Genomic DNA, 24,843 nt, shown 5'->3' on the forward strand with positions numbered 1-24,843 from the left:
TCTTTCATGGATGAAGTTTGTGATGTGCCGATTCACGGTAAACATTTCGGACTAATCGATGATCAGATGCACGAAATCGAACCTCGTATGATTGATTGTAGGACGAGTCATCGATATGGCGACTGAATTAGAAGAGAGAGACGCTAGTCCACAGGATTCGGGGTAGGTTTTATCCCAGTCGAGCACTGTTGATTTACTGGCACAACTTGTCGATATGTGACCTGCCCACTTTCGACCTGTCGTCTTTACAACCGGTTATCAAGTTGTAATCAACTGGTATTAAACCGAGTGATTATGTAACGGTCTCAGTGTCTTCACAACAGCAGGTAAGCTGATCGCGATCTTATATCTCTATCCTCCGTTTTATTGGATTTGGGTTGGTGAAAAGTGTATCCCACTGCCGTGAACTAAATATTTTGCTTGCATCATATTACTAAATAGCCGAGTGCACTTCAGAAATGGGGTTTCATTCTGATCTGTTTTATTTATGTGGCAATCTAGTATTTTTACAAATTAACTTAACGTTGATCGTCTGTGTTTTGATTTGCAATTTAAAAGCGACAAAATAATAACCCGCTGATCGAGTGAACTCTTTCGCTTCCTAGTAAATAGAGTTACTTCCCTTGTTTGTTTTGACAAATTTTCACCGATCCCTTTGTAAAAAATAATTCAACTTGGAAGAGAATATTCTACCCCTGTGTAGAATGAATCTGGTTGCTGAAGGTAGGGCATTTTGTCAGTTTCAGGACGGGTCGGTTTTGATTATTCGGACAAAGAGTTAAATTAAGCTACGCCAGAAACCAGAAACAGTTAGGCAACACTGCACTCAGCCTATAGCCTAGTGCACTTACATGCGTTCTCTGAATGACTCACTCTCTGATATTTATGTTTATAAGTTTAAAAATTAAAAGGACAGACGACAAAACAACTCGATTTATGTACATTTCTGTAGCTATGTACATTATGCCTGCTTAATCAGAAATCATACTGTTGCAGTGTTAAAAACCTTTTTAAATTCTACAAGTTGATGAATGCTATGTCAGCAATCAGCTGAGAGTTGGGGTATTTTGAGTGTGTGAAATTACTGTAAGTGTCATCAGTTAAAGAATTTCATCCCAGATTCTGAATCCGAAGATCATTGTGGATGAATGAATTGGTAAGTTCTTGTGATTGATTTGTCAAACTGTTTTGCTGGAGTTAGCCTCAAACTTTTCAATGCTCTGAAATGAGCACTCGATCTTGCTCCTTGTTCATAAAAATCAAATTTAGCAGAACACATCAACGTCCTACGTAGGTCAGGTTTCCAGATAATGGAGCACCGTTAGAGCACAGTACCACAACTTCTCGTGAGGACGATCTCTGCCGTAGGTCACATTTCATGAAGAAAAGCAACCATTTTGTGTGGAATCTTTCCAACGTGAACTGGTGACCTTCTGATTGTCCGTCCAACAGCTAGCCGACTGAGCTACGGCCACACTGCTAAATTTAGTGCAAATATACCTAGCTATGCTAAAGACACTTATAAAGGTTACGGGTAGGCATAGTGTCACATGAGTTTAGTCAACGGACACTTACGGGTGATCCCGATGATGTTTGACGCACTCGTTTCTTTCCGTAATCTACAAGCTACCGACTGGTGAGGAATGAACCATTCACGTCTTTTGGTCAACGGCCATGGATTAAACCCCCAATCTCCAGCCATCCGAGTAGATGCTCTACCACTAGACCACAGATGCGAGCACATGGAAAAGTCCAAATTCAATTTTATCTTGAACGCAACTTTGAAGTTCTTGCTGCAATCTGAAAGAGGTGTAGAGCCTGAACAATAGCTAGACCCGTGATGATTCCGGGGTAGAATAGATCTTCAGGAACCCATGCTTGCCATAAGAGGTGACTCGTAAGAGGCAACTAAAGGGATCGGGTGATCAGGCGCGCTGACTTGGTTGATACATGTCATTGTATCTCGTTAAACAACAAACAAACAAAACATGCGTTAGTCCATGTTGTCCATTTTACTGTTTGTTGGTAGAAAATGGCGTAGGATTTTATTTTGAAACCATTAGAAATTTAGTGTCTTGTGATTATCAAACTACAGACCCTTGATGATCTGGGTTAGAATTGGTTTTCAGCAACCCGCTTGTATTTTTGTAATAAGAGGCGACTAACAGGCTTGGGTGGTCAGGCTTGCTAACTTAGTTGATGTGTGTCATCATATCCGAATTGTTTAGATCGTTGCTCATAATGTCAATCACTGGATTGTCTGGTACAGACACGATTATTTACAGACCACCTTCATCATGATCATATAGCTAGAATATTGCTGAATGCAGCGTTAAACAACAAACAAACAAACAAACATTGAACTCATGCTGTACCCCTCTCTGTTTACAGTCAGAACACAAATATGACAAAAGAAAACATCAAGGTGCCTTCTGCTCAGAAAATGGATACTGACTTTCTCAAGTTGTGTGAGGAGCTCGAGCTATCAGAAGACGTGAAGAAAAAGGCGCTCGTCCAGCTGAAAAGTCTGATGACTGGAAGCAGTTCTGAGGATGGTCAGGTGAGATGTGCCTAACTTACAGTTGAGACTAGCTTCAGTTAAACATGAGATGTATTTGAGTTACAGATGAGACATGCTTGAGTTAAAGATGAGACATGTGTGAGTTAAAGATGAGAAGTGCCTGAGTAAAAGATGAGAAGTGCTTGAGTAAAAGATAGATATATGCTTGAGTTAAACATGTAAAAGATGAGATATATGCTTGAGTTAAAGATGGGAAGTGCTTGAGTTAAAGATGAGAAGTGCTTGATAGAAGATAGATATATGCTTGAGTTAAACATGTAAAAGATGAGATATATGCTTGAGTTAAAGATGGGAAGTGCTTGAGTTAAAGATGAGAAGTGCTTGAGTTAAAGTTGAGATATATGCTTGAGTTAAACATGTAAAAGATGAGATATATGCTTGAGTTAAAGATGAGAAGTGCTTGAGTTAAAGATGAGAAGTGCTTGAGTTAAAGATGTTAAAGAGACATGTGTGAGTTAAAGATGAGAAGTGCTTGAGTAAAAGATAGATATATGCTTGAGTTAAACATGTAAAAGATGAGATATATGCTTGAGTTAAAGATGAGAAGTGCTTGAGTTAAAGATGAGATATATGCTTGAGTTAAAGATGAGACATGCTTGAGTTAAAGATGAGATATATGCTTGAGTTAAAGATGGAAAAGTGCTTGAGTTAAAGATGAAAAGTGCTTGATAGAAGATAGATATATGCTTGAGTTAAACATGTAAAAGATGAGATATATGCTTGAGTTAAAGATGAGACATGCTTGAGTTAAAGATGAGATATATGCTTGAGTTAAAGATGAGATATATGCTTGAGTTAAAGATGGGAAGTGCTTGAGTTAAAGATGAGAAGTGCTTGAGTTAAAGTTGAGATATATGCTTGAGTTAAACATGTAAAAGATGAGATATATGCTTGAGTTAAAGATGAGAAGTGCTTGAGTTAAAGATGAGATATATGCTTGAGTTAAAGATGAGACATGCTTGAGTTAAAGATGAGATATATGCTTGAGTTAAAGATGGGAAGTGCTTGAGTTAAAGATGAAAAGTGCTTGATAGAAGATAGATATATGCTTGAGTTAAACATGTAAAAGATGAGATATATGCTTGAGTTAAAGATGAGACATGCTTGAGTTAAAGATGAGATATATGCTTGAGTTAAAGGTGAAATATATGCTTGAGTTAAAGATGAGACATGCTTGAGTTAAAGATGAGATATATGCTTGAGCTATAGTTGTGTTATTTAAACATGTTAAACCAAATCTAATTGACCTATTCTTTCTTTTTCAGTCTTCCTATTTTGACCTGTTCACATGTGCCTTGTATATGGCGATGGTGGATACCAGGTAAGTTCTGTCAACACCTCTATGGGTTCAGCCCATCGATATAAGTGTATACCACAGCGGGTTCAGTCCACCAGGCAAGTCATAGCAATTCTAGCTCTTAAAGGATATCCTTACATTTTATTGTTATTTGGGCTGGTGGCAAACGCAATTCGTTGTGCGGAGCTGTGTCCCTTCAGGATTCCAAGTTCAGATCACAGTTTGTTTGTTTGTTGTTTAACGCCACGCTCAGCAATATTCCAACTATCTTTAAATAATCAAGTCTGGACCAGACAATCAAGTGATTGATATCATGAGCATTGATCCACGTAATTGTGATCGATGACATGCATCAACCAAGTCAGCGAGTCTGACCACCCGATCGCGTGAGTCGCCTCTTATGACAAGCATAGTCGCCTTTTACAGCAAGCATAGTCGCGTTCAGATCACAGATTCACCAAGTTTGTCACACAGTGCTTACACTCATACATTTCTCAACCCACAGGCATTCCGGGGTGGAATAGGTCCCCAGCATCCTGTGTTGGTTGTAGGAGTGTAGGTCAGGCTTGCTGACATGGTTGATAGGTGTCATCACTTTCATTATTTACTGACTGCTACCATATAGCTGGAATGTTGAGAGCGATGTCAAACAACAAACAAACATGGGTTTTTAGACATGCATCATTTCGGGCTTTCCTCCCACATTAAGCTGATGTGCCATAATAGAACTGGAATATAATTCAAAGTCGTATTAAAACTCTCACTCACTATTCCGGATTATAAACAATTTTAAGTTGCATCCTTGATTTCAGGATGCCGTACGGTCCGCTGGACCCCCAGTTGCAGTGTGGCTACCTGGACGGCAACCCCTGCATCACCCTCACCAGCCTGCTGCAACACACCAACCTCAAGTAAGTCTCCCTCACAAGCTTCTGTACTCAATCTTGCAGTATTTAGCTCACCTGACCTCTACAAACTTATGTCATTGCAAGTCATCTGTCGTCGTACATTAATGTTTAATATTCTTTACTTCTTTGAAATTGCTTGATGGATTAAGCTGAAATTTTGTTCAGATACATTTTACAATGATATGCAGGGTTAGAAACTAACATATTTAGTCCACTAGTCCTTATAATGATAACACATAGCAAAACCCTTAAAAATGGCAAATTTCCACTAGTCCTGATGATACCTTAACTATTGGCTAGTTTGGCAAGGACTACAGGACTAGTGCCACTTTCTAACACTGAAATGCATGAGGGGTTCAAGTTTATTCAGGGCTTTGTAATTGCAATTTCAATATGGCTAATGAACCGGACTGGACGCCATGTTGTTGATATCCCGTACCCAGCATTGAGGCAGGTTGGTAACTTGCATTCTGATTGGTCCGTTAGACTGAGTAGCATAACCAATCAAAACCAAGGGCAGGTAATTGGAGATGGTGAGAACCACGGGATCCGGGGGTTGTGTAGGTTTACTGGAATGTGAACCCAAGAGGTATAAAGGATGTACTGAGTACTGGGTGTGGACACAGAGCTCCAGATAAGCTGCATAAAATACGCATCAGAAATGCAGAAATACGCAGTAAAATAAAATCCAAGCGTATCAAATACGCAACGAACATTACAGATACGATACAAAAATAAAATTTGTGAGTATCAGCAAAATATTGTGAAGTAATCCTGCGTATTCGATTAGATAATCAGCAACTTATTTTGAAATTATAAACGGGCATTTCGTCAACCTTGCCAAACTCCACGATGACAGTTACATCATGATCACTTGCCATCACACTTTCTTGTGGAAGAATCGTGGTTTTTTTTAGTCCTATGAAGCTCTCGAACCCACACTACACCAGTTTGCAGGGACTAGATGAATAGTGTTTTTAAATATTTAACTTAAATACCTACATGTGTAAAAACTAGTGGGTAACAGAAATTTGAATACCCAGATAGAATTACTGATACCCAATGATTTTAAAATGCATGGGTAAAATACCCACAACATCAAAAGCTTATCTGGAGCTCCGGGCTAACTAACCACACTCCCCCAACCTCTGCACCCCCCGATACCCCCCGATACCCCCCGGCCTCCCCAACAGAGATGGGTGAATGAGGATGTCCTCTCCCTTAATACCAGGGCATGGGCAATACACCAACTGTGCGAGCCGATACTATCACAATACCTTCTACATGATCAGATACGTTTCAAGCTACTTGCACATGTTGCATGTGCTCTTATCGGTGATGCGTAAGCCATCTTTTTCATAGACAAGATTGTCAAATACCTGGCACACTGACGATTTACAGTTGGTAGTGTCAAATATGACACACGGATGAAAATATTTTTGTTTACACTACTAACGTCTGATACTATATTATTGTTTGATGAAACAGTTATAACAACAAACTTGTAAGGTATGTAACAATATTTTTGACTTAGTGTGCCACTGTGAGTGAGTGAGTATGGTTTTACGCCGCTTTTGGCAATATTCCAGCAATATCATAGCGGGGGAAACCAGAAATGGGCTTCGCACATTGTACCCATATCGAGAATCGAACCCGGGTCTTTGGCGTGACAAGCGAAGGCTTTAACCAATAGGCTACCCGACCGCCCCATGCCACTGTGATTGATACTTGTGTCAAGAGGTAAAAAATAACGATGCATTGGTGAATAGTCCCACCTCTACTTGTTACACATATTACCCGTGCAGATCCGGGGTGGAATAGGTCTTCAGCAACCCATGCTTGGCGTTAAAGACGACTATGCTTGTCGGAAAAGGCGACTAACGGGATCGGGTGGTCAGGTTCGCTGACTTGGTTGATGCATGTCATCGATCCCAATTACGTGGATCGATGCTCGTGATATTAATCACTGGATTGTCTGGTCCAGACTCGATTATTTCCAGACCGCCGCCATATTACTGGAATATTGCTGAGTGCGGCGTTAAACAACAAACCAACCAAAACTGTTACACATGGTAAACAGCTTTGTTCGCATCACATGTTCCAGCATCACAGAGTTCTTCAAGAGGATGCGCGTGCTGAAGGAGAGTTGTGCCGTCAGCGAGTCGGTCCGGCTGCATCTACTGAGTCTGGAGAAAAACTATTTGATCGTGTCTGCCCTCTTCCACACATTTGAAAAGTAAGTAACAGTTTAAAAAACAACATCTAAAAAAAAGACAAAATAGGCTCTTATTCATAACAAAAGTCATACTTGAGGACTTTGCACTGGTATAAATATGTTTCTTGACAGGTATATCCAAAATTTGAAACACCTGTCAATCAGTATGTAACAAATATGCTAAAGTAGAACATGGATATAACACACTACAAGGGACTGGAGAAATCAGTTTGTTATATACATTCTTCGTTATATACGTTTTCGCTTGGAAACACGATACAGGCACTTGCAGCATTGCCCGCCATGTTGGCGTGTGCTAGTGAAGTGACACTTTGACGTGACCTCGTGAAATTTATGTATGTCTTACAGACAAGATTAGTCCAGTTACAGGTAAGATAAGCATACAGCAAGTTCATCAAGTTTAAATCGTCACCGCTGATTGTGTTGATAGCCAATTAATTGTTAGTGTCACTTGACACTGAGTGAGATTTCTCAGTTCGCTATACACATCACTAATTAGTGTTAGATGGGCTTGTCGGGGACCAGATATCGGTTTGCTATATACGTTAGTTCCACTCCAGTTTGTTATATACACAAATTTTATATGATTTTGTAACAGTTCGTTGTATCTGTTAGTTTGCTCTATCTGTGTTCGTTATATCCGTGTTCTATTGTACTTCCATCACATATTACATCTAGTTAATACCTATCAGAAAATATTTGAGTTTGTGTATTTTTCTCTGTATTCTGCTGACAAGGCAGATTTTGTTTCCGTGGAAACGTATGATGTCATCCTTTGTATCCTGACATCGCCCAGGGATTTAGATCAGGGCCCCGTTCCACAAAGCGATCGTAGCGCTGAGATGATCTTAACTCCCATACTTTAACATAGACTTACGACAGACTTAGTGCTAAGATTGCTTTGTGGAAAGGGGCCAAGTTAATTTATCCAGGACTCACAATGTTTTGAAGGTTGTGTTGAAATGCTGATGCTACCCAGGAGTCTTCTATAATAAGTTGATGACCGCAATCAAATTCCCTAATCAATGACATTCCAGTCAAATCCTGTCCTATTCCAAGAGTGATGTCGTGCTTGTCTCATAGCTGTTACGCAAAGGTAACAGACAGAGTTCATTTGAGTATGAACCTTCATAGAGTGAGGGCCAAACTGTATGAACGTTGTGACTTCATCTTTACACGGACAGCCATACAACAACAAGCTATACCGCGGAATAAAATAGTTCCTCAAAAAGAGAGGTGACATGGGCGTATGGATACACAACTTGCTCTTCAGAAACATCTTGCGAAACACATGTGTTCAAATTATATCACCATTAGATGAGAAAGGTCTGTAAAGAACTACCTCAGTAAGTCAGTTACAATGACAGTGCGTCGTAATACATTTACATCAAGTACAAGACGTCAAAATGGCCGACACGATAAACGTGACGGGAGAGATTTCCGAAGTTGTTAATGAACATGTGGCGGTTACATGTGTTAGTCATCATTGATCAACTAGCCGATCATTGAAAGGTGATTAAAGATGCGTCAAACAGACACCAAGGTAAATTCATAGATTGCTGGAGACTGTCACTGTCAGCCTTGACACGGATCGAGACGATACAACGATAGTTTAGATGTGCATTTCATCGTTTGTTCATTAGGATGGGCCGCAGCGAGGATAGTCGTGAACATTCATGCAGTCACGCTCTCTGATGTTTCTCAATGTATACTGAAACGCTGAGATCAAGATTAAAAGTTCTAAATGATCAGAAAGAACGCTTTCATATGTTTCGTGCTTGGTAATTCCCAGGAATGTGGAAGTAGTCCGTCAGTGTTTATGTCATTTCAAGAACACTGTCTCATGAAAAACCTATGAACGTCAAATTGTGTCGTTCATACACTTATTAACGTCAATTTCGGGGTCATGTGACCGACCTCTGGTCCAATGGAAAAGTCGTATATCATGTTAACGTCTAATTAAATTTTTTATTTACAAATGAACCAGATCGCAAACCCAGACAAAATAGATTATAACAATAAAAAATTATGTGAAATAAATTTGCTTAATGTTATATCATGTATATGTTTGGGAATAGTTAAGGTGCACAGGTTTCTGATATTAAGATAATTGTGTCTGAACACCTTCCTCACTTCAAGGATAATAACTTCTGGCTTATTGCCTTTAGTGATGTTTCTATGTAGATTCGTCATCAAGCAGGAATCAGAATTCACATTGCAAGAATCTATGTCAAAATGGCGCTAAATGCAATGAACTAGAAATTGTTATCTATAAAGTTGTACGTTTTTATATTAAGTCACCCACTTTGTGAATGACTATTAAACAGTAATTAGTCAGAGGAGTTATGCGCCTGGGTTTTACTGACGAGTCAGTTTGTATGTGTGATGTTTGTGTTGTAGACTATGCCGGTCTGTGTTTAGAGAAGATCCTAAGACAGATGAGGATTCAAATGAGTGAGTAGTCATTAGAATTTGTTTGTTTGTTTGTTTGTTTGTTTGTTTGTTTGTTTGTTTGTTTCTTATTTAACGCTGCACTCAGAAATATTCCTGCTATATGATGGCGGTCTGTAAATAAACGAGTCTTGACCAGACAATCCAGTGATTAATATCATAGAGCATCGATGCACGCAATTGGGATCAACCAAGTCATCGAGTCTGACCAGCCGATCCAGTTAGTCACCTTTTACGACAAGCATAGTCACTCTTTACGGCAATACATGCATTTGAAAAGTGTATTACAGTATACAGTTATACAGTAATCTTACAATTTGGGAATATTTCCGACTTGGGGCTGAATATTGGTCTCAGAGTAGGCCAGGTTAAATCCGGCTAAAGCTTCAAACAGAAATATGCAAATCTCCTGTTATTTTGTTGACTTCCATGGTAGGACGTTCGTATGATGATGATGATGTTCATTACACTATTGGACAATTTTGAAAACATGTATCGTGTTTCTGTATTATTTACAGCATTAGATTTTTTGGATGTAACAAAGAAGTAACTGGTCAACATTAATTATTTATAATCACCAATTGTCACTCGTACCTAATTATTGATTAGATTTTTCATCCCCAAATTTAACACATAATTTATAAAGGTAGTTGTTGGGTATGTGTATCGTCCTATATCTTGTCTTCAAGGCAAGTATAAATTTTCACAAGCATTTGTCTAGTTTGCAAGAGTGTTCGTCGAGCCCTGAATTCAATTGTACTTGTTTTCAGAGAAAATGTATATTTCCGTGAGAATGTGATGCCCCCGGTGCCTGAGACTGAAGGAGTTTCCTTCAGGAAAAAGCTGTGTTGGACAATCTTCCTGCATACAAAAAGTGAGATATAACTGTACCCTCTACGTTCAATGTTTCCGGGTTATTTTACCGGTAATTACCTATTTTTTACAGGTAAAATTAGGCTTGGAGCGGTAATTCATGTGACTGCCAGTCCCTGTGGACCGGCAAATAAAGTACCTTATGAATCTTTGTTGTTGAACAAAACATTGGTGATATTCATATAAGTACATTATTCGAACAAAGTCAGCTTGTCTGTTACCATGGTTACCATCAGGGTTTCCCCTTGTCTATTTTTAGGTTAAATATCCATTTGTAGCAACTTGGTCTCGAAATATGAAAAAAGTGGAGAGAAAATTGTGACTGAAGTTTGTGTGAATGACGTAAAGATCTCACTAAGTTACTTACTTCAGAGATGACATCTTTGCACTGAACCTGATGTTGAAAGAATTAAAACCAAATAATTTCCAAACATTTTTTTATTTGTTGAAAGTTGGGACTGGCAAAAATTAGGGGGTATTGGTAATTTTTAGTTTCATAAGCCAGCGGGAACACTGAAACCTGTGTGACAGCGCCAGTGGCATGGTTAAGATTATTACGGTTTGGTTCAAATAAGTTCCGCACACTTACTTAGATGCCGAGGGTATTGTTTCGGATAAAATACATAAGTGAATTACCTTCTTTGTCTTCAGAGAATTTCAAAGACCCTCTGAATCTACCTTGTTCAGTTGTCATAAGAGTCTAAACTGGTGTTTGTCTTTCAGATCACTTCCTCGTTGACAACCAGGATCTGAATCATGCTGTGTTGTTGCTCATGTGTTGTTTAGAGTTTGTCCTCCGAACAACGCCGTCGTTTCTGCTGAATCCCCCTTATGGTAAGATTTAAAAAGACATTCAGATGGTGTGGCAAGATTTCTATCTTTTGTTTGTTTGTTTGTTGTTTAACGCCACACTCAGCATTATCCATCTATGTGATGGTAGTCTGTAAATAACTCGATTTTTTACAGACTGCTGTTGTATAGCTGGAATATTGAGTGTAGCGTTAAACAAACAAACAAACAAGCAAACAAACAAACAAACAAACTAACAAATGATCAAGCATGACGGTTGGGCTCATTTGTCTTCAAAGAGCTATGCAGTGCCTCATTTCCTTAGCTTATCCAAAAAGATATGTGTTTTGGCTGTATGTACGTATGGGTAATGGTCTATCTTACCTTACATTAAATGCTAGCTTTTCCCTTCAGCCCGATCTTAGGCGGGGTTCTGATTGAACTGATGTCTTTCCAAATGCATTGGGTAAAGGGAAGTAACTCTGATTGGTTTTATTCAAGACAAGTGTAAACATTGATTCAGGATGGTATGAATGTCAGTAGTATACAATCGTCATCAACCGATACATGATGTCTCGGGGTACATTGGCTCACACACAGGGTACATCTACCATGTACCCCGCGGGATCGGATGACTTACGACTTCCAGAATACAAATTGAACATGTTCAATATTTATTTCTTGACTGGGTGCTCAAGTGTTATTAGGTGGGGTGAGATGGGGTTGAACATCGCCTCCAGGATTATTGCACTTATAAGGCGACGTACATGTACGTGTGTGTGTGGCTGCTTGTACTAGTCCGGACTGATGCTGATTTATAGTGCTAGCTCACTGAGATACCATGCCACAGTTTAACATGAATACCCCACTCAGACACAGTATACTGACTCCAAGCCGACCAGTCTTGTTTTAGCCCCGCCCATCCTTAATGCCGAGCGCCAGACAGGGTAACAAGAAGTACCATCTTTTAATGTCTTTTGGTATGTCGTGTCCGGGGATCGAACCCCAGACCTTCCGCTCTCTGGGCCATGGAGGTGGTCTCAAGTGTGGGGATTTCGGATTGGAAAATGTCCCGTTTAATTTTTGCTTGTAGCAAGAGGTGACTGGGAATGTGTCGGGTGGTCAGGCTCGGCGGGCCAGCATTCCCCAACTGCGTGGATCTTTGCTCATAATATCAATCACTGGTTTGTCCAGACTCGAATATTTATAGGCCATCGTCAAAGCTGGAAGATTGCTGAGTGTGGTGTGAGAAACAAACAACATGGTATCAGCAAACTCCTGGTTTAGAGTTGTGTCCCTTGGATACGCCAGAAACCTATGATTGTGGGTTTGAATCCCGGTTCGCCCTGATTATGTTTCTAGGTTTTTCAGCACCATACCCGTGCTCGTGGGTTTCACTGAAGTAGTAAACGTCTGAGACCGTGATATGACTGGAATACTGTTAAAAGCGGCGGTAAACCCAACTCACTTACTAACCTAAAGAAATGTTGTAATTTAGAAAATGATAAATTGTACTTCATATTCTGCAATTGTTCTCATCACTTATTATCCCCCCGGCATATAATATATATATTGCGATCAGCCAGTCTGTCTGTCCATCCGTCTGTAATCATTCTCTTTTCCGGGGCAGAACTCGAAGACAATTCAGTGTATTTGATCGAAACTTGGTATATCTATCAGTCACATACTGAAGTTGTGCCTTTTGCTATTTAGGAATTTTAGAAGTTTTTATTTTTTACGTTTCCATGGCAACATTTTGGATTTAAGTTTAGGCGGGGGATATAGATGACTTCGTTGACTATACGCTTGTTTAGTTATTGTTTCTTGTAATTAGTCATTTGTTTGCATTAAAAATACCCACAGAAACACACGTTTTACTTTCCATTTCTTATGGATGCGACCATGGTAGATCTTTTGTTGGTAAACAATGTATGCTTCTGAAAGAACATTCAACTGTTGACTCATTACATACAGAATTGCACATTTACTAGTGGTTACTTTACAGACAGCTGCCGGGGGGATATGTCATCTTTCTGATGACTCTTGTTTTCATCTGTTTTAGATGTGATCCGCATTGGCTGTTTACAAACAACAGAAAGCAGAACAACAAATATGTTGTTGAAACTTGCTGAACAGGTCAAAACAAGCATTGAAGAGGTGAGAGTTCAGTAGCAGTGAATGAATATACGTTTAAATGAACTTCGAGCTGAACTGTTCTTGAGCATGTTGAAGGTATCAGAATTTAGATGCGGAGTTGCCTCCCTTTGCTATCTGCTGGTGCAAGCTCCTTCCCAGCGCGTAACACCTTCGTTACACTCTCTGTAACATCGCTGCCACTAGTGTGGGCGCGGCCATTACAAGAATCTTGAAATTTGCCCTCTAACCCCATATTAGTAACGTTTATACTTTTGTTTAAGTCTTTGGGAATCATATTTCATTTTGAAAAGGTTTACGATTGGCCATGTTTTCAGGTGATTTTGCTTTGTTGTTTTAATAATCAGATTGGTTCGAGATTGCAGACTAACGGAAAATCAACCAACTTCTCCCTTACATTCTTACTATATCAATTAAAGTTGATACTTTTAATGAAATAGAAATTCAAATTTATCAGCGGTAAGTGTATTCGGCATGACGACAGCCGTCACGTGTCATTTGGTTGCGAGTTCAACTCCAAGCATGGTTGGGGCCACTTATCACAGTGGGGAGTTTTGACTGGTGGCAGCGATAGTATAGACCTCCCCGAACAGACTATCGCTGTGAGGAGCTTGTCTGCTGGTGATGGTTGGAGTCCAGATTAATTCTGGGTAGGAACTATGTCAGCTTTTAGGTTTCAACAAGGTCGTACACTTCTCCCCCTGCATTACATGGGCTTTCCTTCTACACTAAGTTTGTGTAAATGACTGACATACTGACCTGTGAAGACCTCGGTTGGAATAGGTCTTCAGCAACCCATGCTTGCCGTAAAAGGCGACTATGCTTGTCGTAAAAAGCGACTAACGGGATCGGGTGGGCATGCTCACTGACTTGGTTGATGCATATCATCGTATCTCAATTGCGTGGATGGATGCTCATGATATCACTCATTGGATTGTCTGGGCCAGATTTCATTATTTACAGAGTGCCGTCATATAGCTGGAAATTGCTGGGTGAGGCATTAAACAAACAAACAAAACTGCTTGAAGCTCAATCACTCACTTACTCACTCACTGACTTGAAAACTACTACATGATTCAGCCCTATTGGTTGTCACTCATTTCCCCCCAAAATTATGATTGTAAATAATTTTAGACGTTTGTCAGCAATTTAATGCACACTTGTATTGATCACATCATGCCTTGTATTGATAAGAGTGGGCCTTGTATTGATCACATCGTGCCTTGTATTGATAGGAGTGGGCCTTGTATTGATCACATCGTGCCTTGTATTGATAGGAGTGGGCCTTGTATTGATCACATTGTGCCTTGTATTGATAGGAGTGTGCCTTGTATTGATAGGAGCGTGCCTTGTATTGATCACATCGTGCCTTGTATTGATAGGAGCGTGTCTTGTATTGATCACATTGTGCCTTGTATTGATAGGAGTGTGCCTTGTATTGATCACATCGTGCCTTGTATTGATAGGAGTGTGCCTTGTATTGGTCACATCGTGCCTTGTATTCCCAGGTGCAAGTCATTCAGCAGAACTGTACGGAGCCTTTCTTCCAGGAACTGCCGCACATCGATGGAGACCTGGATGTAAGTACCACACCCTGACCTTCAGTGTCCGTGAGTCAAGGTCATGTGATGGAAGTAGGTCGCTCAATGGTGACCCTGTACAAAATAGGTTCCCAGCGCTCAATAACACTTAACTGACTTGGAAGGGCAGGCTCTTTGACTTGGTTCACACCTGTTAAGATCCGGGGTAGAAAAGGTCTTCAGCAACCTAAGCCTGCCTCAAGAGGCGACTAACAGGATCTGGTTGTCGATGACTTGATTGATGGATGTCATTGTATCCCAAATGCGTAGATGTCAATCACTGGATTGTATGGTCCAGACTCAATTATTTACAGACCTGAATATGGCTGAGTGCAGCGTTAAACAACAAACAAACAAACAAATAAACTTGGTACACCATACCTCATAATACCAATCACTGGTTTGTCTGGCCCAGACCTCATTATTATAATGAAATTAGGCCATGTGACACCATGTGGCAAATGTTAAAATCCCAGAGCTCTGCATCTTTTGTCAGACTGAACCCGATCCCATATTCTTAAGAACTACCAACCTCATTAAAATCAGATCTTAGTTCTGGCTATCGCTAAACAAATTACTGAGGACATCCCATTATAGTTTACGTCAGAACGACCCTTCATCCAACCAATCAAAGCATGGCTTACCAGATCATGCAAGTGACAGTTGGAATGTGTTTTCTGATCATGCAACCCTTTGATTCCGTCAAAATTATCATCTATCTCTCGCTTCCGTAGGACAAACATTTGAACGGAGGAGGCGTTACACAGTACGCGGGAAGCACTGTCATACAATCTCAACCATGTATTAGACATTCCGAAATGTTCGCTTGTTCAGTTATCAAACTTTTGATCGAGAACTGTGTCAACATATTTTTCAAGCGTAGTCTGAAATGGAAGTCGCTAGGTTGAAACAAGTGCCGTAAAGCTCGAGAAAGCTGCTTTCTAATTGGCTGATATCGACTCCTTGTTAGTCGTTTTAGTTGTCGGTCAAAGTTCGCGAAAGGTCGTTCTCACGTGACACGTAATAGGATGTCCTCCGATCTTTGTTTAGCGGCAGCGAGAACTTAGATCCGATTTTAATGAGATTGAAGAACTACCATCCTCAACCATTCATAATTGACACGCACTGCTATTAACCCTGGAGTTTCGGCATGTACTCTCTTTGCTGAGCAAAACTGACACACATTATATTTAAGTGTTATATTTGGGATTACACTGTCTTACTAAAGTATAAATTCTAGTATTTTTTGCGGGTACCATCCATGATTCAAACCCACCTAATGAGGTGAGGCACCTAATCGCCAGCACGCAATGTGCGTGATCTAGACTACCACTTGTGGGACTTTTATTTTGTGGAAGCCTCAGTGGCTGAGTGGGTTAGATCCCTGACTTGGTTTGCTGACGATTAGGTGCTGACTCTGGCAGTGTGGGTTCGAATCTCAGACGGGACTCAAACCCCACTAAATACTAGAATCTGTACCATCCTAAAATGAAGCAATCACAAATATCACTCTTGATACATTTCACCACTTTCTAGATGGCATTGTGTATTCACACACATTATTATAATGTTATTATCATCTGGAATTCAGATTGTTGTGTCGTTGAGTTTGTTCACTTTCGATGCCAATGCGTCTGCTGTATATTTCAGCTGGAGAGGTTGATGGAACAGTACGACGAGCGACATAAAAAGGAAGGGGATATCAACGAGATGCTTTTTCTTCGACATGACAGTCACCTCATACCATCAGATCATAACAAAAACAGGTCAGCTTGTAACAGCAGAGTGGGCACGAGTGGCTCAGTCATCTAAGGCGCCCCGATTCGCTGTGCAGAGTTGCATCCCTTGGGCACGACAGAAACCTATGATTGTGGGTTCGAATCCCGAATATGTTTCTAGTTTTGTCAGCACCATACCCGTGCTCGTGGGTTTCACTGAAGTGGTAAGCGTCTGAGACCTGCATCACTTCGGGCTCTCCTTCCACATTAAGCTGACACGCCGCGATATCACTGGAATAATGCTAAAAGCGGTGTTAAACCCAACTCACTCACCTTTATCAAGCAGTCTGTATCACTGACATTCTCGGGGGCACGGGTGGCCCAGTCGTCTAAGGCGCTGCGATTCGCTGTGCTGAGTTGCGTCCCTTGGGCACGCCAAAAACCTATGATTGTGTGTTCAAATCCTGGTTCGCCCCAATTATGTTATCACTTCGGGCTTTCCTCCCACATTAAGCTGACACGCCGTGATATAACTGGAATGTTATTAAAAGTGGCGTTAAACCCAACTCACTCACTCACTCACTCACTGACATTCTCAGTCTGTGTGACACGATGATCTGAAGACAACTGTTGTTCCTTACAGAGCCAGTGTGGACCAGTCCTGTGTGTCCGGATCTCCACACATGATCACTCCTGTCAGGTTGGTTACTTTCACTACAATTAATGTATGGGTCGAGCATCACAGTACAGATATTACTGTATTCGATGTCATAAGTGCCCCGCTCTAATAAATATCTGATGAAGATATTTGCTAATATAATGGCTAAATGCTCTTATCCAAGAGCACAGCTAAATGCTCTTATCCAAGAGCACAGCTAAACGCTCTGATCCAAGAGCACAGCTAAATGCTCTTATCCAAGAGCACAGCTAAATGCTCTTATCCAAGAGCACAGCTAAACGCTCTGATCCAAGAGCACATCTAAATGCTCTTATCCAAGAGCACAGGTAAATGCTCTTATCCAAGAGCACAGCTAAGGCTCTTATCCAAGAGCACAGCTAAACGCTCTTATCCAAGAGCACAGCTAAACGCTCTGATCCAAGAGCACAACCAAACGCTCTGATCCAAGAGCACAGCCAAACGCTCTTATCCAAGTGCACAGTTGAATGCTCTTATCCAAGAGCACAGCTAAACGCTCTATCCAAGTGCACAGTTGAATGCTCTTATCCAAGAGCACAGCTGAATGCTCGGATCCAATAGCCAATTGTCGTGTTGGCCCTGCTTAGTTTAATATACTTGCATTAAATGCAATGTTAAATTCAGTGTTAAAAGCTCTCTGAATGTAGGAAAATAAGTACTTTTAAAAAAATAGCAATCGTGATCTTTCCCAGTTCGCCCGTCAAGGGAACTTACTTTGAAACCCTGGATAAATCCCTGTGTACCAATGGCTCAGAAATTTCCATTCTCAATTTTTTCAATATTTGGCAGATTGCCAAAGATGTCCCCCTTGGTCATTGATACCAGAACATCCTGTTTGTTTGAATGTTTACAGAGCTGCCATGAACACTGTTCAACAACTGAAGATCATTCTCTGCAATGCGAGTGATCAGGCCAGTGACAAGCTCCTCAACTATTTCAAGGTAAGAATGTTCACGTGGTACATTGTCTCCTCCGGGGGTTTCTCAGCAGGTTTGGTCCACTTGCTTCCTTAATATTCCTTTTGTTTTAAAGATTGGCGGGGCGGTCAGGTAGCCTAGTGGTTAAAGCGTTCGCTCGTCACGCCGAAGACCCGGGTTCGATTCCCGACATGGGTACAATGTGTGAAGCCCATTTGTGGTGTCCCCCGCCGTGATATTGCTGGAATATTGCTAAAAGCGGCGTAAAACCATACTCACTCACTCACTTTAAAGATGGGCCTTCTCATCTGTCTACTTACCACACCCACAATTTTTGTTTGTCTGTTTGTTTAACGTCACACTCAGCCATTTTCCAGCTATATGACAGCTATATGACAGCTATAATTCAGGTGATGACATGATTTGATTCACTTCGCGATGTAAAACTCGTTTTATCACAATATAGATCTTGATTATCTATCATATCGTCTTGAGCGGGGGCCACCGTTTTGTTTGAAGCAAATGCAAGTGATACGAGAGGCGGAATCTGATTGGTCCATAGGAGAGGTATAGAAGGGACATAACTCGTAATAGCCCCTGGTGGCGCTACGATCGAGCCCAGGAATTCCAGCCTATTTCGTCAAGGGTGGAAACTGGACTTCAAAAGTCAGTTAACTCTCTTGCCTCGCGAAGATGGCTACCTACCTGCCCCCTGACCTTCTCACAGCTTTGAAAAGTATTCAGTTATTTCATGGCATGCCAGATTCGTGCGGGATGAAAGCCTCAACTATCGCTGGCCCAGAGCTCAGGGTTAGTGTTAACAAACCAAAGATCATTACATGAACGAAATTTGGGAATTGAGTGAGTGATTTGGGTTTATCTCCAATGTGAACTGCATTTTAGTTTTACATCGTGACATGTCAGCTTGACACGGGAGTACCGTATTGACATAATAAGCGCCCAGGGTGCTCCCAAAATTAGAAATAGGGGGCTCTTATTAGAGCGGGGCGCTTATCACATCGAATACGGTAATCTAAACAATCTTATGTGTTTACCACACTGTAAAACCCTTAGGCACATTTATGGTGCTGACAGCCCAAGGAGCATAATCAGGGTTAACTAGGAATCAACACTTGATCATATGTTTAGGTTTCTGGCACTTCTAAGGGAGGCAACTCTACCAAGTGACTGCTAGCACCTTACGTGACCTTGCCACAACATTTGACCATAGATTTCTGGCACTTCTAAGGGAGGCAACTCTACAAAGTGACTCCCAGCACCTTATGTGACCTTGACATCAACACTTGATCATAGGTTTCTGGCACTTCTAAGGGAGGCAGCTCTACAAAGTGACTCCCAGCACCTTATGTGACCTTGACATCAACACTTGATCATAGGTTTCTGGCACTTCTAAGGGAGGCAACTCTACAAAGTGACTCCCAGCACCTTATGTGACCTTGACATCAACACTTGATCATAGGTTTCTGGCACTTCTAAGGGAGGCAACTCTACCAAGTAACTGCTAGCACCTTACGTGACCTTGCCACAACATTTGATCATAGGTTTCTGGCACGTCTAAGGGAGGCAACTCTACAAAGTGACTTCCAGCACCTTAAATGACATGTCCTCCCCAGCCCATTTTGTCGTTAGATCCTGCCAGGTGTAAGGGACACAACTCTGCACAGCGAACATGGCACCAACCAAGTTTAAAACAGACATTCGTCTGTATAAGTTACAGGCCGGATAGAATGATGTATTTGATATATTTGCAGAACTGTGCAATCGACCCAACTACCTCAATAGCAGACAGAGTCATGGAACTTGAGAGAGTGTTCACGTCCAACTTCGCGTCGAGTCAGACAACGATAGCAGAGCAGCGATTCACCATGGCCAAGAGGTTGTACTACAGAGTGATGGAGTCGATGCTGAACATGGTGGGTGCTGGGAACGTTGCATGTTTTAAGTGTTTGAGAGTATTTATAGGGAACAGTTTATGGTAAATCTTGAAATTAATGCGAGCGTAAATTCAATGCGAAAAATGCGAGTGGTCTTTGCTAGCATTTTTAAACATCACATTTATATCAACAATAAGACATTTTGGATAGCAAAAATACCAACTTAGACATACGCTGATGTATTCCACACCACTGTTTATTGAGCAGCACTTGTATATAAAGTATATAAACAATGTCATTCAAACACTAATTACATCCTGTGAATTGTCACTGCTGGGGTCAAGACATGAGTTCTACTCACTATTGTCATCACTGATCACACCTGCAAGTCCAGACAGACGCAACCCTTTGTTCTTTGCGACTGCGTCAAAGGCCGACACGAGCCAGCGCGCATGTATTGTTTTTGCGGAAGTTCTTTACTCAGCGCTAATAAGCAGTGATATTTGGTGTGTGATTGGATTAATGTAAGGTTGGATTAAAGTGAGGAATCTAAACCTGTCTGAGGACATCTTTAGATAGAAATCCACTGATGCTTGAGAGGGGGGATGTCGTATTCATATTGAATCGCATTTTTGGCTAGGGTCAAGTGGTCGCATTCTTTTGGAGACGCATTAATTTCACGATTTACAGTATTTATCTGAACCTGCTCAGAGGCCGGTTTGTCCTCAAGGCTGGAGCAAATGTCAGTAAGAATTCCTAAATTGGAGTAAAGCAATATCTGTCGCGATTCATGCTGTTGACTTGTGTTAAGACTTTTTGTCAATGACAACATTAATATAAAGCAGGCCTCAAAGTTTAATTTTTAACTAGTAGCCATATGGGTAGTAATTTTTTTCAGGTAGCCAGTGGTAGAATCAACCAGACAAGCCAAATGATTAGGTAACCCAAAATATTTGAAATTATCATTTATCAAATAACTATAATAATATGTACAAGTCATAGCACTAGGCTTTGAGAGTTTACGTAACTGAAAAAATCCCTTGTAACGCTGCATAGAGCAATGGGAATGTTTATGAAACAGACGATGAGTATGGCATATGTATTCCATTGAGACCGTGAAAACACTGCCTATTGCGAAAATGGCGTCACAGATGTCAATCAAATTATTTATGTTTGTGTCTACGTATGTGAAGCAATAGAATTTAGTCGCCACAAGATATTTTTCACGGCAGTCATTTGGCGACCTCTGAATTTTGGACAGTAGACAAATTGGCGCATTGGCGACCGTTTTAGTCGCAACTTTGAGGCCTGTAAAGGAAGAGGCTTTAGTGCTTAGTTTAACATTAATGCATTGAATGCAAAGTTAAAATTTGCAAAGAATGCAAAGTTAAAAATGCAAACTTAAATAAAAATGAACAATTTTAAACAGAAAAGCGATTTCTCGCAACTTTGTCTGCCAGGGGTACATTGTTTGGACTCCGAGATAAATTACAGGCGAAGTATGCAAATATATAAAATATCTAGGATTTTATTAGATCACAATGTCAAAGTCAGCTTGTCAGTTGCTGCTATTTTGTAGTCATGGATACAGGGGAGATAACTATGTGAGAGAACTCACTACCGTCTATTCTGTCAGTCAATTTTAAAGGGAAATATCATTTGTTAATGATTTTCTGTGCTGATTTTAGGTTATCGACACAAATAATAATGAAACATGTTATATATTTTTCACCCTATATACGGCAACACAGAAAAAATATTGCAATACGTTCTGTTCGAAAAGCGTATTAGAGTATAATGGTATACATGTCATATCATGCAGTCGTACCTATCATCAGGTGTGTGTAAAGATAGTGTTTGCTAATGTCCACATCTTTCGAATTATCTGCCGGGGCGGTCGGGTAGCCTAGTGGTTATAGCGTTCGCTCGTCACGCCGAGGACCCGGGTTCGATTCTCCACATGGGTACAATGTGTGAAGCCCATTTCTGGTGTCCCCTGCCGTAATATTGCTGATATATTTCTAAAAGCACTCACTCACTCACTGACATTATCTGCCATCGTACTCAGAATGCATCTCATTGATTTCCTTTTTTGCAACCAAACTGTATTGGAGAAAATGGAACATCTTCGATTGTATTAAGACTATGTGGACAATATTCTCAAAACAGCTAGAGTACTTTCTGAAATAAATAGGACATCACTGTCACGTCAGTACTTTTGATGCAGACGAAGTCTATTTTCCATTATTTCGTCAGCTTTTGATAAGACATTACCTACTTTGAAACATGTTTGGGACATAATAGAACATAATAGATAATACTCACTCAATGTCCTAGACAATCAACTGATCTAAAACCCTAGAACATGAATAGAAATATATGAAAGTTTAAATGAGTGGAATTTTAGCCATTAACGACTATTTATTAGTGGTGAGATATACACCGATGCATCGGTGGATCACGATATTTTATCTCCCGATACAAGTATCGATAACACTCACACACTAAGTATAAAATATCGATACTTACCTTAAACGTTTACTTAGTAGTGAAACAGTAAATATTTTCATCCATTGCGCCATACTTGACAGTGCTATCTGTAATTCGTCAGCGTGCCAGGTATTTGACTATCCTGTCTATAAAAAGGATGGCTTAGGCACCACAGATAAGAGCACATACAGTGTTGCCGTTTACCGGTAATAACCAGTTTTTTACCGGTAAAATTAGGCTTGGACCGGTAATTCATGTGCCTGCCAGTCCACAGGACTGGCAAATAAGGTACTTATAAATCTTTGTTGTTGAACAAAACATCTGTGATATTCATATAAGTACATTTTTCGAAGTCAGTTTTCTGTTACCATCAGGGTTTCCCCTTGTCTATTTCTAGGTTAAATATCCATTTGTAGCGGCTTTTTCTCGAAATATTAAAAAATAAAGAGAAAATTGTGACTGAAGTTTGTGTGAATGACGTATAGATCTAACAAAGTTACTTCAGAGATGACATCTTTGCACTGAACATGAAGTTGAAAGAATTAAAACCAAATAATTTTCATACGTTTTTTCGTTTGTTGAAAGTTGGGACTTGCAAAAATTACGGGGAACTGGTAATTTTTAGAGTTGCCAGTCCACAAGGACTGGCAGTTTCAAAAGCCAGCGGGAACACTGACATATAGTATCTTGATAAGTATCAGATCGTGAACAAGGTATCGTGATACGTATTGGATCACACAGTTGGGGTATGGTCCCAGCCCTACTATTTACTAGAAATGATCAAGCCAGTCATATGTCGTGAACTGTTCTTCTTGTGTTTCAGGAGCATGACAGGTTGTCTACAAATGATTTCAGCAAGCTTCTGTGTTCGGACAGTTTCCACCGATCTCTCCTCGCAGCCTCCGTGGAGATAGTGCTGATGACTTATGGGCTTTCGTGTAAGTTGTTTACAAGATATGTTTGCAGATGAGTGAGTCTTCAGCAACCCATGCTTGCCGTACAAGGTGACTATGCTTGTTGTTAGAGGCGACTAATGGGATCGGGTGGTCAGGCTCGCTGACTTGATTGATGCATGTCATCGTATCCCAATTGTGTTGATCAATGCTCATGATGTCAATCACTGGATTGACTGGTCCAAAATCAATTATTTACAGACCACCGTCATATAGCTCCAATATTGCTGAGTGCGGCGTTAAACAACAAACAACAAATTGAGACTAGGGTTTGATTCCCGACATGGGTACAATGTGTGAAGCCCATTTGTGGTGTCCCCCGCTGTTATATTGCTGGAATATTGCTAAAAGTGGCATAAAACCTCACTCACTCACTCACTCACTCACTCACTCACTTTTCTGAACAACTTTGAGAAAGAGAATTTGTTCTGGAATCAGCCATATTGAAAAAAAACATCTTTTTGCCATGACTGTTTTTTTTATGTTAATAAACAAGAATACACACTCTCTTCAACATTAAAGATTATGGCAGTTTTCCCTTGAATTTCATGGGTATTTCAGCCAGATGGACCCCTTTGATGTTGCTAGAGCTAAGAGGAAAGTGGAGTTATAATTGGTCTTCAGCAACCCATGCTTGCCGTAAAAGGCGACTATGCTTGTCGTTAGAGGATCAGGTGGTCAGGCTCACTGACTTGGTTGATGCGTGTCATTGTATCCAAATTGGATGGATTTATGCTCATGATGTCAGTCACTGGATTGTCTGGTCCAGACACGATTATTAACAGACCGCCGTCATATAGCTGGAATATTGCTGAGTGCAGCATTTAACAACAAACTATAGAAGAATCACACAAGGAAAGTTGTCCCCTAGTACTGATGTTTGAGTTCTGTAGCATGTGTTGCAGGCAATCCATCCCTGAGTGAGATTGGTCGGGAGTTGTCCCGTAGTACAGATGTTTGAGTTCTGTGTGTGTTGCAGACAATCTGTCCCTGAGTGAGATAAGTCGGGAGTTGTCCCGTAGCATGTGTTGCAGACAATCCGTCCCTGAGTGAGATAGGTCGGGAGTTGTCCCGTAGTACAGATGTTTGAGTTCTGTATGTGTTGCAGGCAATCCATCCCTGAGTGAGATAGGTCGGGAGGACGCTCAGTTCTCCTTCCCCTGGGTGCTGGACGTCTTTCATCTCCAGGCCTTCGACTTCTTCAAAGTGCTGGAGAGCTACATCAGGGCTGAACCCAAACTCACCCGAGAAATCATCAAAGTTTGTACATGACTAATTTTGTTCAAACGATAAATGTAAATGTT

General features: G+C 40.7%; 1 protein-coding gene across 1 annotated transcript in view; it reads left to right on the forward strand.

The window, feature by feature from the left end:
* Window positions 1-24,843, forward strand: part of LOC139447366 (retinoblastoma-associated protein-like) — a 44,384-nt gene continuing 19,541 nt past the window's right edge. The window contains exons 1-16 of the mRNA XM_071228681.1: window positions 1-162; window positions 2,392-2,560; window positions 3,847-3,902; window positions 4,691-4,789; window positions 6,891-7,022; window positions 9,423-9,476; window positions 10,244-10,347; window positions 11,070-11,180; window positions 13,198-13,292; window positions 14,798-14,869; window positions 16,520-16,635; window positions 17,231-17,287; window positions 18,138-18,225; window positions 19,974-20,135; window positions 23,410-23,524; window positions 24,648-24,799. Coding sequence (XP_071084782.1) covers window positions 116-162; window positions 2,392-2,560; window positions 3,847-3,902; window positions 4,691-4,789; window positions 6,891-7,022; window positions 9,423-9,476; window positions 10,244-10,347; window positions 11,070-11,180; window positions 13,198-13,292; window positions 14,798-14,869; window positions 16,520-16,635; window positions 17,231-17,287; window positions 18,138-18,225; window positions 19,974-20,135; window positions 23,410-23,524; window positions 24,648-24,799 — 1,629 coding nt within the window. The 5' untranslated portion in view covers window positions 1-115. The remainder of the gene's footprint in view (window positions 163-2,391; window positions 2,561-3,846; window positions 3,903-4,690; window positions 4,790-6,890; window positions 7,023-9,422; window positions 9,477-10,243; window positions 10,348-11,069; window positions 11,181-13,197; window positions 13,293-14,797; window positions 14,870-16,519; window positions 16,636-17,230; window positions 17,288-18,137; window positions 18,226-19,973; window positions 20,136-23,409; window positions 23,525-24,647; window positions 24,800-24,843) is intronic.

This window comes from Haliotis cracherodii, unplaced genomic scaffold (genome assembly GCF_022045235.1).
Source record: "Haliotis cracherodii isolate W230 unplaced genomic scaffold, xgHalCrac1.p SCAF_7, whole genome shotgun sequence".
NCBI lineage: Eukaryota > Metazoa > Mollusca > Gastropoda > Lepetellida > Haliotidae > Haliotis > Haliotis cracherodii.